At 39.3% G+C, this 15,870-nt stretch overlaps 2 protein-coding genes across 2 annotated transcripts; one reads left to right on the top strand and one right to left on the bottom strand.

The window, feature by feature from the left end:
- Positions 1–63: 63 nt before the first annotated feature.
- Positions 64–10,731, bottom strand: LOC136676618 (protein FAM81B-like). Its single transcript, XM_066653728.1, has 8 exons — positions 10,546–10,731; positions 9,305–9,423; positions 7,461–7,590; positions 4,837–4,920; positions 4,168–4,265; positions 1,627–1,762; positions 1,027–1,222; positions 64–561 (listed from the first exon to the last, which is right to left on the bottom strand). Exons 1-8 carry the CDS (start codon positions 10,729–10,731, stop codon positions 422–424), a joined length of 1,089 nt encoding a protein of 362 aa, XP_066509825.1. The 3' UTR covers positions 64–421.
- Positions 1,724–15,161, top strand: LOC136676305 (multiple C2 and transmembrane domain-containing protein 1-like). The gene is made up of 4 exons (XM_066653199.1): positions 1,724–1,861; positions 9,301–9,425; positions 12,928–12,986; positions 14,075–15,161. Exon 4 carries the CDS (start codon positions 14,643–14,645, stop codon positions 15,159–15,161), a length of 519 nt encoding a protein of 172 aa, XP_066509296.1. The 5' UTR covers positions 1,724–1,861; positions 9,301–9,425; positions 12,928–12,986; positions 14,075–14,642.
- Positions 15,162–15,870: the final 709 nt, after the last annotated feature.

The following is a 15,870-nucleotide window of genomic DNA, read 5'->3' as shown; positions in this document are numbered from 1 at the left end:
TAATAAATAATGAAAAGTAATAAAGCCAATGTATTAGCTTGGGGGCTGCTCAGGTGTTTGATTTTATTAACTTTATACATAAAAACTTCAGTTTGGACACAGGGTGTGAAGTTTTTTCATGATTTATAATATCATTTTGTTCCACTTACAGCATGAGTCACAGGGCTGACTTGGAGAGTAATAGATTACAGTGGAATATTCTGGGGGCATGGATTATCAGAGTACCTCCATATCTATTGTAATATAAAACAAACAGAGCCACTTAAACTGCATGAATCATATGTTCATAGAATGGGTTATATTTGGTGAACATTTCTAAGGAGGTCTTTCTTTAATTGGTCTGCCTGAACATAATCAGTATGTGGTAATGCTATTGGAAAGTCTTTGTTCTTTATAGTCTCCTTTGCCGTCTCAGGTTTCCCTATAGGTCTGTTGCTGGCAGTGCTGCCATTTTCCTCTGAATCTGTCTGATGTCTTTCTTCAGTTCTCCTTTGTCTAGCTTGGCCTTAGTGTCAGCAATGTCCCTCAGGGAAGCAATGGCATCCATGGCTGACTGGAACCCTGTCCATCAAGAGTTCACAGACACACAAAATCTTTGAGGAATGCCTACAAACAGTTGCAGAAATGCATTTGTGCCATAGAGCGTTGTTTGTTTGGTCTCATCTATAATGCCTCATTGCTTCACAACAGAGAGTGAGGGCTTGATTGAAAGGCTTTAGCTTGTGCCATGGGGTTGAATGCTGGTTTGTCATGCTTATTTTGCCAGTTGCTTTACTGAGGTGACCTGGTGTGTTTGTGTTGAGCTCTAGGGGGCTAGTACTTTTGGGGGAATCACATGGAAATTGACAGTGGATGGATGTCCATAGGTAGCTGAAACAATCCTCTAGTTTGGAATGCTAGCTGTGTAAGAACTAAACTTGGAGATGTCAGGCTCATGTGCCTGGGTGCACACTATGTGTATTCATGTAAGTCTCTAGGTTTGTAATAGTCTTGAATCTTGAATATGTAGTTAAGCTGTACACTTACCTGACTGATACTCTCTCTTTATCTGCTCTAGTTCATCTTTGAAACTTTTCTCCAGGTTATTGATCCTGCTGCTGAGTTTGCTTTCAAATTGTTTGACCCAATCAGCAGTACGCTCTTTTTCCAGCTGCTTCTCAACATGCCCAACATGATCAAACAGAAGATCCACCTGTGTTTTCAATTTCACCTCCAAATCTTCCTGCAGACACACAGAGACACAAGGTGCATATCGTCACTGTCCCATGAAAACATCTCTAGAATGGCAGCTTTAAAGGAGAAGGAAAAATAACCAAACTTACAATTGAAGGCAATGTTGTTAAAATGATGTAGCAAACTAAAAATAGATTAAAGTAGGTTTTTCTTTGGACAGCAATTAAAAAAGTCCAATATTCTAATTCAGATCAGATTGCTAATTGATTCACATCCATGAAATGTATCGCACTACATCTGCTTCTGCACGAGGCACTTGCATATTTCTTTCATCATGGTTGTATGTTGAAATGTGACCCATACTGTCATAATCGCAATGTCATACTTAATACATTCAGTAGAGTTAGGCATTTTTGCAATGACCCTGAATAGTAACATAGCCACACAGTTTACCACTTTGTCCTGCAGCAGTAAGTGCATCTGCTGACTGCAATCTGTGTGTGCTTTGACTGTGCTGCTCAGCTGCTGTTCTGTCCACTTCCTGAGGCAAGCGGCTTCCTCCTCCACTTCCTTCAGCCCACTGGACATCCTTCACAGCCAATAACATGACACACCATTATTTTACCATCATGCAAGTATCTTGCACCTTAGCCCACTGGACTTTCATCACAGTGAGCACAAGATTCAGGTACATTATTATTTTTAAATATGCTTTTATTAAATATTTACAGTTATATATAAAACGTTCAGCTACAAGCTAAGCTAGATGACTTGGTTAGATAAAATACTGTACTCAGATTAGCTACTTTAATCGTGAAAATTTGACTGGCTAGTGCAATGTCTACAAGAATCCTGGTCAGACACCACAGTATAAGTTAATACATATAATATTATAAATTAATATTATCATAATGTGTTGTAGCCTTGGATAAGGTTGAGCAGTGTGACTCTTACATCATAGTATTTAAAAATGTTGATGGTATCTTGAAATGAAGACAGTATTTCAAAATTGTAAAGTGCTTGGTTTGTTACATTTTTATTCTAAGTATACAGCAAAACGAGGTCCTTTCCCATAGAGAGAGCCATATTGATGGGGCGCTGTAGGAACTCACTAATTTGTCTCACACTGAAAATGGGTGGGGGAAAACACTAGTAGGCTGTTATGAGCTGTGTTTAGCTAATGGTAGAGAGAAAAGAAGCTTAAAACAGATAAACATTCTGAAAAAAACTTTTCACCCAAATTTGTGCTGACATTGAGGCTTTATTCTGTAAACGCATGTTTGAGCCTCAGTTCACTGGAACATGGTGTGTGCTGTGGTGTTAGTCTGTTAACTCATGCTTAACTGGCCAGTTTTGCTTTTAAATGTTGCGGGGGGGTGATGAGCTTTCGCCCCTCGTTGCCGTTGTATTCTTAGCTAGACCTATGTGTGCTTTTAGGTCCTTTACACCTTTATTTGCTACACAAAACATGGGAATTTCTTTTTTAATTCATTCTTGAACTTACATTTACGTTTAGGCATAGCTGCTCGAGATGAGGGTAGGTACATGAGCTTTGCCTGACGTAAACAAGGACTACAGACGTGCAGACTGACCAATTAAATGTTTACAGAGAAGGTTATCGACCAATAACGGCAGCTCTACAGTCAGACCGTCCAATCAGAAGATTTTATGCTACTTCACCACGCCCCCTTCTCACTCAAGCGAACCAATCGGAGTAGGGGAGGGCGGGACTAGTTTGTGAACGAAACTTCTCGAAATTCTATGTAAGCTCTAGAAAAACAAAATCCCGGACGTTTGTGAAATTCCGCCGGGACATTTTTTAAGTCTAAAAAAGAGGACATGTCCGGGTAAAAGAGGACGTCTGGTCACCGTAGCTAAAACAATGAGCCTGAGGTAAAAAAAAAAAAAATAGGTTTAAGCTGTTTCCTTCCCATTTAAACCATAAGGAAACAATTTAATATGGCTTAATATACTATATACTATAAATGTAAAATATTTTACTTACCATTTGAGTTACAGTTTAGTAGTATAGTTATGCTAAATAGTAACTGAAAAAGGTTTAGTGTTCCTAGGTCATTATTTTAGTACAGGTACATTAAACCATAATAACCCACCCATCCCTAGCCAATACATTTGTAAATTGTGGAATTTAAAAAAGAAAAAGTAAATCCTATAGGTTTGTATAAAAGCATGGCACAGGCATTACTGGAAAATCACTCTGGTCACCTCTGGTAATGTTTGTATTAGTGGAGAAGTTTTTCTTGAAAGCACAATTTCCCCTTAAACTGTTTGTTTTCTCCTTAGTGCATATACTCAAAAATGACTGTGGACCCTCAAGCAGCCATGCTAATGCACACTGTGAATTGATTTTTTAATGTGATATGGCAGAAACTCCACTCTAGTCTGAACTTGGCTGCTGCTGTGTGCATTGCCATTAGGACCCTTTCTTTTAAGGAGAAGTTCCATATGGTTGTAGACACAGGGCAAAATGGCTAACAAGTAACACTCTAATAAAAGACTACATGATGGAGAATTATACACTACTTTCACACTGCATGGCTGAGACCTGTCTAAAAAACATTATGATTTTATGTAATCACAAGTAATTTTATTTTTGCTTATGTATGTGGTCTCTGAATCTGTATGACACAGGCCCCATATATGAGTTTATGGCCCTTAAACAACGCACCTAACCCTCAAACCATTCTCTGGGTGCTAGGGCTGGAATCGTGATGCTCCAGTTGTGCGCTCAGTAGCACTAGTGTTTGTAGCAAAAACAAAACAAAAAAACAACACTATTTTGTTTTTGTTTGTTCACTACGGGTGAAATGCAGAGAGTTAATATCCCCAAGTGGATTAATTAAGTAACTCTTCTTCCAACTCTTGTTTTTTGTTCTAGTATCTTACTGAATGTGATTTATAAACTTCTGTTTTAAGTGTCTATTTTGAATGTGTCGTGATGCCACATAATTTTGGCAATATAGTTTACTTCACCTTGTTTCAAGTTGTTGGATGTCTCTCTGTATATTTACTGTCATATTCTTCAGGGATGTAATCTGCTCCAACTGGGAAGCCTCCAAGCTTCTAAGTGACTGAAATATATCAGAACATATACAGACTAATTGTAATATTCTGTATTATTTTATTTTGGTTTGTGTGAGTTTATCTATGAGAGATGATAAACAAAAACATAGCATCAGAATTAAACAGGCTTTTTGTGCCTTTAATACATACAGGGGTTGGACAATGAAACTGAAACACCTGGTTTTAGACCACAATAATTTATTAGTACGGTGTAGGGCCACCTTTTGCAGCCAATACAGCGTCAATCCGTCTTGGGAATGACATATACAAGTCCTGCACAGTGGTCAGAGGGATTTTAAGCCGTTTTTCTTGCAGGATAGTGGTCAGGTCACTACGTGATGCTGGTGGAGGAAAACGTTTCCTGACTCGCTCCTCCAAAACACCCCAAAGTGGCTCAATAATATTTAGATCTGGTGACTGTGCAGGCCATGGGAGATGTTCAACTTCACTTTCATGTTCATCAAACCAATCTTTCACCAGTCTTGCTGTGTGTATTGGTGCATTGTCGTCCTGATACACGGAACCATTGGATGCATATGGTCCTCCAGAATGGTTCGGTAGTCCTTGGCAGTGACGCACCCAAGTATTGGGCCAAGGGAATGCCAGGATATGGCAGCCCAATCCATCACTGATCCAGCCCCATGCTTCACTCTGGGCATTCTCCTGGATGTAGGGAAAACAGTAAAGGTGGACTCATCAGAGAACAATACATGTTTCACATTGTCCACAGCCCAAGATTTGAAACCGACGTTTGGCATTGGCATGAGTGACCAAAGGTTTGGCTATAGCAGCTCAGTCATGTATATTGACCCTGTGGAGCTCCCGACGGACAGTTCTGATGGAAACAGGAGAGTTAAGGTGCACATTTAATTCTGCCGTGATTTGGGCAGCCGTGGTTTTATGTTTTTTGGATACAATCCGGGTCAGCTCCCGAACATCCCTTTCAGACAGCTTCCTCTTGTGTCCACAGTTAATCCTGTTGGATATGTTTCGTCCTTCTTGGTGGTATGCTGACATTACCCTGGATACCGTGGCTCTTGATACATCACAAAGACTTGCTGTCTTGGTCACAGATGCACCAGCAAGACGTGCACCAATAATTTGTCCTCTTTTGAACTCTGGTATGTCACCCATAATGTTGTGTGCATTGCAATATTTTGAGCAAAACTGTGCCCTTACCCTCTGCTAACTGAACCTTCACACCCTGCTCTTACTGGTGCAATGTGCAATTAATGAAGATTGGCCACCAGTCTGGTCGCACACTAAAATGACAGGTGTTTCAGTTTCATTGTCTAACCCCTGTATGTACCCATGTAGATCACCTCTGTTCTGATACCTTGCCCTGTACTTTTGCCCATTCAAGAAGTTCAAAGTGGAATAAACACACATATTTAGCAGGGCTATACTGCTGTAGACTAAATTCATATGTGTTTGTGTGGGAGTATTGTGACCTCATAAAGCAATGTAGTATGAATTTCATACTGGGGATGAATAAAAAAAATTGGGATGTTAAAGTTGATTGCATTCTACATTTAGCTGTTTCATTAAATTAAAATATAAACAAATCAAACAGAGGAAATGTAACTTGTGCATTATATAGTGCTTTTAAGAAAACATTTTTAGATTTCATCACATTGCATCCTCAACTGGGCAGTTATGCAAAGCACACGTGTTAATGATATGCATATCTTTTCTGCGTTTCATATGCCTGCAGCCCTGTTGGCCTTTGACTTTTGTGCTGGTCAGAGAGAAAGAGAGCTCCCTTGTGTAGCTTGCTGCTGGCTCTCACTGACCTGCTTCCTTTCATTTTCAATTACCTTTATGGCAGCCGGGGACCACTCCCCCTAGACTTAAATCACAGTGATTTACCATGCAACTCAGAGCTCTGCAGCTATTGCAGGAACTGGGCTTTTAAAGGGAAAATGAGAAGACAGCGGTTTTCCTATGGAACTTATCCAACCGACATGAACTATTGCCAGTAGTAATGAGCTATATGTGTTGAATCTGAGGCACTTTCCTAACACTTTCATTCTCCAGAAATGTTTATTAATGCGTTCATAAGCATTTATGGGGTAGAGTCCATTAGTATAGCCACAGCCATATTTTCTATATTCCATGTTTACTCTTTAGCATATATCCAGTGTGTTATGGAGATACACAATTTTTATTGCACTTATATCCTCCACATATCCTCTATGCAGAACATATTAAAATGGTATGGTTCTGCTAACTTTAATGCTCAATTTTAATGTTCAATTCATTTAAGTATACAAATAATAGTTCATGCTTTGTGTGTTCATGTTAGTCAACCATTATTACATTAAAAATGCAAAAAAAAAAAAAAAAAAATCTAGAATCCAGAAGTGTTCTCTGTAAAGGATGGGAATTCACTAATCAAATAAATATGCCATTTGATCAGGGTCACCTAACTGTAAATATATATATGTCTACACTTACCTCCAGTCTTCCCTACTGTGATCCTTTTTGCTGTTTTTTTAAATGACAGGTTAAAATATAATAAGATCCAACTTATGTATGCTCAAATGCATATACTGCATTGTTAGAATATTTTCTATATTAGTGTTTGACACCGGGGCGGCACGGTGGTGCAGCAGGGAGTGTTGCAGTCACGCAGCTCCAGGGACCTGTGCTCCGGTTTCCTCCCACAGTCAAAAAACACATGTTAATAGGTGGATTAGCGACTCAAAAGTGTCTATAGGTGTGAGTCTACTCTGTTGTATACTCAGAGTATACTCTGTTGACAAATATAGTTTTTATAAAAATGTTTAAATATCTTTAAGACAGCTATCTAGGTGTTGCATGTGAAATGTTGTAGAATCAAGCCGAATTTGTTTAAGAAAACTTAAGAGTATGACCTATCCGTCCTAATGTGTGGTTACATGAAAGATTTGGGCTATGCTTTGCTAGTTATGTTAGCCTTGCAGATGCAGTTCTAACTAAAGAAGTAAACTAAAGCCTCAAAACATGTTGGTCACTTATGTGGGAAACTGCATGACTGTGCAAAGCAGTTTAGTGTAACACTTTTCACAACTCCCACACCCACTTCATATGAGCTGCTCCTAGAGCTTCTCCTTCACTTGGTGATCAGATAACGTGATCATTCCAGATTATCAGCTTTATTTTAAAAGGAAATATATTAGATTATAGTAATGGCTTTCCATGTGGACACATAAGCTTTTTACCTTAAATTCCATGTCTCTCAGTTGGAGCTCAATCACAGAGCGCATCTCACCAACTTTTTTTTGGAGTTTCATTATTTCCTGCTCGCCAGTTTTGACATCCCCTGACAGCTTAGCAATGCCAGCATCACACCTGAGGAAATAGAGGCTGAAGCATGTCAGATGCTGGTAACAGTCCTTGAAATTCCTGTATAAATTAAGCCGCAAAACCAACATTTTGAATCCATAATGATTGGGATGTAATTTCCAATTTTCTCCCTATGTAGTCTACAGCAATTTAATGAGGAGGAATGCTATTAATGCGAACAATCTATAGAAATGTTAATGGACAGGAACTAGACGGAGGAAAAGGATTTAAATACTGTACTAGATCTGGCAGTGAGGAAACAAATGACATTTAAAATAACTAGCTATGGTTTATTTCTTTATTAACTTTTTAAATAAGCACGAGGTTTTCGGTTTGAATTTTGTTTTGTGATGGAAAAATGTAACAAGGAACATAATGGATAAGATTTTGGTGATTCGTCTTCAGACAGTTTTTTAGCGATGTCAGACTACATGGTGAATTTAATGACTGTGACTGCAAGAAGAATGATTCAAGCCATAAACATCATAAATAAATTTCTCATTATTGTATCGCGAGTCACAGTTGGACAAAATTACCCAGAGATGTAGGACAGTAAATCTTCAGAATCAATTACATTGACATGACATTCCGCTAGCACAGAAGTGAGTGACCTCTCATCAAAACCTGGTCACTAATGGTGTCCACTTGCTGTGACCTGCACTGGATCTGTTGGAGTGCTTCCTTCTCACTACGGCCCTCAATCATTCAAGGGCTTGACCAGATCAACTTGATCTACTTTTATCCCGTGTAACATGAGCTTGCTGAGACATGAGCTCAAGGAAGTCTCCGGTACACATCAAAAATTAAAAAGGATTTAAGAAAAGATTTAACAGTACTAAGAGGCAGTAACGGTGCTAAATAATGGAACTATACCTTTTAATCTTATCATTTCATAAGCTTAAATATCATCACAGTACATAATTAAATATATTTAAATACATTGTTTGTAAATGTTAATGTCTGTTGTTAATGGCTTTTAAGTTTTCTTATGCTTTTAAAACACTGCTGTGGCACTGCTAGACTGAGAATAGTCAAATAACCAAAAATATCCATACAACCAGGTACTATGTGTAGTGATGAAAGATTTAAAGATGACTCAAACTGTAAAGCAACACATGAGCTATGGTCTAACTTTGCATCTACAACATGGACCAGCAAGGTAGGTGTATCTAATACAGTGGCCAGTGGCCAACACACAATAACACACTACCCCACATTAGAGTCACTACAGCACTGAGAATGATTCATGGTCTACAGTCTGTAAGTGCATGGTCAGTGGAGTTGATAAAATGGACACTGGTTTTAGGAAACATTTTGTCATTTTTAGGACACATTAGCAAAGTCACAGTGAGATAATCCATTATTAACCTTAAAGGTTTCTGAGGGATCGCAGACAGTTACGTTGGGCTACAGTATTACGTGACTAATTGGATGTCTAATGTTTGTTGTGTTATTTAGTTTTTGGATTGATTTTAGTTACATCTCTCAACATCTGATGTTTCGTTCTCTCTGACTCGTGCTACGAGGTGGAAGTTGCACAACTTTCCACAGACTGAAAAAAACTTGATGCTGACATGTTTAGCTGAGAAAGATATAGGTGGATTAGAAACTGTGACTGAGACAGTGTCAGAGGGCCACTGTGTAAGTGCATGTGTGTGTGTGTGTGTGTGTGTTTTGGCTTCATGACTTTGACATTAATGTTTCTCATCGTGACAGATACCTGGCCACTCTGCCCCGGAGGTCTCCAATACCCGTCAAGTTCTTGTGGTCCAGACGTTGAACTGCAAATGATGTCCCTGATGCTACACTATCCCTTTGAACAATCTGAGCCTCCAGTACCTGTGAGTAACAGCTGATATGTTATTTACGCTTCTTATTTATTTATTTATTTGTTTGTTTGTTTGTTTGTTTGTTTGTTTGCTTGCTTGCTTGTTTGTGAGAGGAACAGAAAAGGAACGCCCAATAACTGGCAAACACATAAAAAACTGACAAAAGATAACAGTAACAACCTACCTTTTTTACAAACTGACTGTTTTACTTTCAGTATCCTCATTTGTTGATGTAATACTGATATAATCTATATGTATTTAAGGGTACTGTATACTGTCTTTTAAATATATGTTTCCAGTTTTGCTTCTTGATGCAAATAATACCCCAAAAATGGAATAAATTGAAGATAGTTTCTTAAATTTGGACTGTACTCTATGTACGTTGTGTGACAGTACACTTGATTGATTGGAATATGGTTGCCTTAAGCAGTTCAGTGTTTGATAGGCATGCAGAATGTCTGATATGAGCTATTGTTTTAATCTTAGATAGAGGCATAAAGCTGATATGATGGAAGTCTTTGTTTTGGTTTACTGTGTTCTCATCAGCAGCTCAGAAGCGATTCTTTGTAGTCCCTCTGACATAAGCCCTTTCTGCCACAGATGACCTGTGAATGTTGATTTATTTAATTTACCCTATTTTATGCGCTGTGCCCACATAATATATCCCCTTGTTAAATGGGGCTCTTGGCATCTGCTCTGAAAACCTTTTGCAATTTATTGAACCTCATTACAATTTTTGCTTACATACAAGGAATGAGTGAAGAAGGGTGGGCAAGATGTAGTTATGTGTGACATTTTGCTGGTGTAATTAAACTGATTTGAGCAAGAACAGAAGGAAACACTCTATGTCTAACCATTTTCCAGTACTTGTCTGGGATGTCTTACATTTCAGATGGTGTTGAAGAACTATCTAGTGGTGACTCTCTGATCGAATTTAATTGAATTTGATGGTTGTGGTCAGTGCAGCCACTTAAGCCTTTATACAGGAAAGTTTTTTTTAAATATGATTACCTGAAAATGTAAAATATGATCTGTGACTTTATATTAGATGAAGAATAAGAGCCATGATCTCTGCTAGACCTTTTGAACGTCATTGATAAGAAATCAAATTTGACACTTAAATTCTACTGACCTGAATGTCCTTGCTGAGCTGTTTGACAATGTGTGTAATGGTCTGAATATGGTTCTGTAGAAGTTTTCTAGCAGATGCTTCCATTAAGACAGAGCCCTGGGTGACATGCAAACTGCTGAGCATGTCCTCTTTAATCTGGAAGGCCTGCTGTAGCAGGGTGGCCAAGGAGTTCTCTTCTCTGGTCATCTCCAGCTATGCTGGAATTTATGAAATGACAAAATATTTCTCAAATTCAAGGGCTGGCAAGGTGATGGTGAATTTTTGTGTTTGGAGTTATGGTTTTGTGAAGCCCCAATGCAGAGATTCTCTACCTCTGCAGGCCGAAATAAAACAAAACACTAAATATTATGAATAACCTCTTCAAATCATTGGATATTTTCTATGTGATTGATTCATTTTATGGTCTACATTTTCAGGGTTTGAGGAAAGGTCATGTGTCCTGTAGAGTCACATGAAACATAAAACATGAAACTATTACTATGTTAAACACAGGACATTACTTATGAATCTTATGACTTATTTTTTTTCAAGGAACTAGTTCAGAATACAGGTGGCAGGGAAATGAAGCGCTGTATGAACGCCTTGCTCCACATTAAAGGAACAGTTTGGACAGAAAAGATAACCCGAGTTGAGGTATTAAAGTGAAGAGCCAATGGTTAGCATTATGCAGATGAAATCTAACTGGAATCAAACAGTAGTTGCTGGCTTCTATTTAACTTTAGCACTGTTAGCATTATTAGCTGTGTAATATTTTGTTGTGCTACTCCTTTAATAATCAGTGTAGCAGTCATTGTTTACATTTACAGATCTTGGAGACCATATTAGAAGGACAAAATGTTCAAAGCACAGGAAACACTCTATGAGCCGTGACTCTTTTCAATTCTGTTCAATTTGTGACCAAACCCCCGAGGACCTTCTCAGACCACAGCAGTCATTGATCAACTACCTCTGTGTCCTGTGTCTAGCAGATGATCTTTTCAGATTAGGGATTAATTTAATAATGACAAAATCAAATAACTAAAAGATCACTATTTATGTGTCTGTCACTGTCATAAAATCTAAACTCCTTGATCTGGAAGCTTAATTAACAGCACTTTTCAAGATAAGAGTTATATCCTACTCCCTGTGTCAGTGATTTTTAAATATTTCACATTTAACATGACTATACTCTGTGGCTGCTGAAAAAATTTGCTTAAAAAGTGATCTTAGCAGCAATGTCATCGAAGGTACGTATTTGGTTTCCTAAAGATCCTTTCAGGTAACCTTTAGAAAATGAGACATTTCATGGTGAAAGCCCATTGAAAGGTTTAAAGCATTTCTGATTTGTAGGTACGCACTTTTGAAAATTGTGTTTTCAATGATTCCAGTAAAGACAATGGTTATGTAGAATGCCCTGATTAGTTAATGAACCATTTTCTTAAGTGGTTCTTTACCAGGTAATTTTTTTTTATTTATTTGGGAAACAAACTAGACCACATTCAGTTGCAGTTATCTTTTTAAGCTGGGCTCATGTAAATTAAATTCAACCACAATCTCCACAGTGTTCCAATAAACTAAATGTGTTATAACGTTAAAATAGAATGTTGTTATTGGCTTATAAGACCTGTTGATGAATTATGATGCTGATAAAGTCTAATGAAAGCAAACTAAACTAAAAACATGATTTTTTTTTTCACCCAGTAAACTTAAGTTAATTGCTAGACATAAAAAATGTTTTATTGTATTAATATTATATTCTGATGCCGACATCAGTACTCACTTGCAGATTGGCTTCCTGTCGTCTGGTGGGTGAATTGTACGTCTGTTGTTTGGATCGATCTCTTAGCTACGGCACTAAGTGCTTTGTGGGCGTGTCTGTCTACATGACAACTGGACTATATAGTACATGTTTCTATCTGGACCCCTTCATTTCAGACACTTTGAATTTAATTTGAGCTCCTTACTGAGCATACAATAAATCACCTCATAAACATCAGCACTGCCTTAGGAGTTTATTAATATTCATATCTAAAATGTTACATGTCCTATGTTGATTCATATCTACCATCCACTTTGAGCTAAACTTCTCAGAGGGAACTGTATAGTTGAAATGAAAGTTTTAAACACATATGCTGTTTTATTTTGCTGTATTGCTCACACTGGATAGCAGATGTTGTACCTTTTACTGCATCCACTTTTGTGCTGTTGAGGATTTGATGAGAAATGATGTTTAACTGTGGCATTCTTAAAAGAAGTGTCTTTGTCCTGGATTTGGCTCTTTAGTTCAATCAGTTGAGTGGTCCCTTAGTATAAATCCCATATGTAGAAGAATAGCTTTAAAATCAATCTAGGCAAAAGCCTAGGTCATTTCTGAGGAATAAGTGTGTGTAATTTATTCAACAGGAATATGCAGCTCGTCCTTCACAAGCAATTACACTTTTGTCTGGGGTTGGAAAAAAGTGGTATGTGACCTTGGATTACTTCTACCATATTACTTTACATTGTGGGCTTTCTAATCCTCACCGCTGTGTCACAGTGTGTGTGTGTGTGTGTGTGTGTGTGTGTGTGCTCACATGAAAAACAGAGAGAGATGAGTAACAGAGTGAGAGATAAAAAACAATCTTATTCTTGATTTCCCTTTTTTTCTTGTCAAGTGCTTAAATTATCCAATTAAAAACACCACCTCTCCATTTTGGTGATAACCAAGGCACAGGACATAACTTAGAACACCCTCAAGTAAATCTGACTACTGTTATTTTCAGCTCCTATTGATTTTTGCTAAAATCTCAATTATTAGTGTGCACACGTGACAAAACAGGAAGGGCAAAGACTGTTTTCATTGATTTTACTCCATTAACTAGAAGCAATGGACATGTATCCTCTGTGTCTATGTACACTCATTTTCCATTTTATCAGTTCCATTTACCATATACACGTTTTAGTTCTACAATTACAAAGTGTAGTCCATCAGTTACTCTCTTTTTTTGTTGTTGTTGCTCTGCATACTTTGTTAGCCTCCTATCAGGACTACAGAAGAGCATGTATGATTTGGATGATGGATCATTCTCACTGCTGGTGATGGTGTTATTTTGCGTTGTGTTGGTATGCGTAGGTCAGACACAGCAGTGCTACAGATGTTTTTATACACCCCATTGTCATTGCTCAATAATGATAGTCCACCAACCAAAAATATCCAGCCAACACAAGCTGTGCAGCACTAGATGAGCTACTGTCTCTGACTTTACCTTCACAAGGTGGACCAACAGGGAAGGCGTGTCTAATGGAGTGGACAGTACGTTGGTACAGTGTTTAGAATGTCCAGCAGCACTGCTTTGTCTGATCCACTCATACCAGCAGCACAACCACACCAAGAAACAAGAAACCACACCTTAGAAACAAGAATGTGGTCATTTTATAGCTCATATATTAGTTTGAATAAGATAATGTATATATCATTGCATAGGGTAGGTTGATAAAACACCCACACACACGCACACACACACAAACACAAACTGACAACTCATATTCTGAAAATTCATATTCATTTCAGATCAAATGACGCACATTGTCCGGCAGGGGGCGTCTCGTGGTACTCTAATCGTGAGTGTAAACTTTTTTTCTCTCCTTTTTTTTTTTTTTTGCTCGTTGAAACTCTTGGCTGCTCGCGCGTCAGCGTGGACTAGAGGGCGCGAGGATGAGGATGAGAACGAGGGCAAAGGCGAAAATTAAGAGCAGCGCACGTGCAGAGTCATATTGTGCGCCTTCGTCCGTTCACCTTGCGTAACCGAAGCGTCCTGAATAGAGTCAGAGGCTAGTATCAGCAGTTAGGGCTTTAACGCGGAGTGGAGCTCCACAGCAGGTTTCATGACTGATGACAGTGGCACGCGCTTTTGTGAATTGTTGCGCGCGAACTGTTAACGACCACGTTTACGCTCAGTTGCCTCGTGTTTTGTAGCTATATCGACTAATGACTGAGCGGAGTGTTTCCCCTGCGTGTTGAGAGGGTCTTTTGACCGGGATATTGACCCTAGCGCGCGCTCGTGTGTGTGTGTGTGTGTGTGTGTTCGTGCTCCTTCAGCAGCAGTAGCAGAAGACTGGCGGGTTGCTGCTCGGGTACAATGGAGGAGAAACCCAAAGATGACAGTAGCAGCGGTGGCGCTAAGGCACAGGAGTCGACGTCCTACCAGCGCAGGATGTGGAGGAACTTCCAGGAGAAGACCAAGCCGTTTCTGAGTCCCAAGCTCGGCTCGGAGCGACGAGGCACGGACGCTTCCGTGAAAAAAGAGACAGGGCTTTGGATGTTTAAGCGCAAAAAGAAACAGGCGCTGGACCGCGTCTTCTCGTCCTCTCAGCCCAACCTAAGCGCCTCTCCCCCGGCCTCTCTGACCGACAAAGCGGAGCCCAGCTCCGTCTCCATCTCCAGGCCCGCTACCGCCACCGGAGCAGTGTCTAACAAAGCAGAGCTCTCGGTCTCAGCTCACGGCAGTCCGCAGCTCACCGTGGCGCACCTGGCTCTGTCCCAGCAGCAGAAGAGCTCGTCTCTGGGCTCGGCGTGCTTCGAGAAACTGGTGGTCGAGTCCGCAGCGTCCAGTGAAGATGAGCTGAGCAAGAACGCCAGCGATTCGGTCAGTGTCTGAGGGTTGTCCAAATCTTGAGTCTCACAGAGGGCTGTCTCTGTTGAAGGACACTGCTTTTTTATGAAATGACCTCAAAAGTGGTCATATGGGTCATTCCTGTAACTTATCCCCTATCAGAACAAAAGTTTGAGGACAAAACCTCATCCAAATTTTATTCTGAAATAAATATTTAGTTTGTCCCCATTAACTTCATTAATGGCTCATTCTCTTCTAAGGTAGCTTTAGAATTAGGGTCATTGCTGTGTATATTGGATTGCATTCAGCCACAAGAACATTAGTGAGGCCAGGTACTGATGTTGGACATAGTTCATGTCAGAGATAGGGCTTCATCACTCTAGAGAATACAGCTCTACTTTTCCACAGCCTGTGAGGGCTATACCTCTAACCCATGCACTTTTTAAACATAAAGGAGCTACAAAGGGTTTTTTGAGCAGTTCCAAATAGTTGCCAAATGGTTCCATAAAGAGCCATTTTTACTCAGGTGTAGGCAATTTAAAAGGTTCTGCACACACACATATCTCTTTATCAAACATGGTTCTTTATGGAACCAATAATAGTTATTTTATGGCATTGTTCAAAGTACTCTCTGGGGCATTGAGCGGCACTATTGTGACTGTATTGGTGGATGTAGTGAAATCTTGCTAGCTTAGGTGGATATTTCTGTGTTTTTGTACACTCTTCTCTGTAAATATGTTGAATATGGCATATT

Source organism: Hoplias malabaricus, chromosome X2 (genome assembly GCF_029633855.1).
Source record: "Hoplias malabaricus isolate fHopMal1 chromosome X2, fHopMal1.hap1, whole genome shotgun sequence".
Taxonomy (NCBI): domain Eukaryota; kingdom Metazoa; phylum Chordata; class Actinopteri; order Characiformes; family Erythrinidae; genus Hoplias; species Hoplias malabaricus.
This window is presented reverse-complemented; position numbering and strand designations above follow the sequence as displayed.

Bases quoted from the DNA above. Each gene is read 5' to 3' on its own strand.
- LOC136676618 (XM_066653728.1), bottom strand. From the start codon at position 10,731: ATGACCAGAGAAGAGAACTCCTTGGCCACCCTGCTACAGCAGGCCTTC. The intron at 9,424-10,545 runs GTCAGTAGAATT...TGTTACTCACAG, and splicing joins AGCTCAGCAAGGACATTCAG to GTACTGGAGGCTCAGATTGT. The intron at 7,591-9,304 runs GTATCTGTCACG...CTATTTCCTCAG, and splicing joins CTCCGGGGCAGAGTGGCCAG to GTGTGATGCTGGCATTGCTA.
- LOC136676305 (XM_066653199.1), top strand. From the start codon at position 14,643: ATGGAGGAGAAACCCAAAGATGACAGTAGCAGCGGTGGCGCTAAGGCA.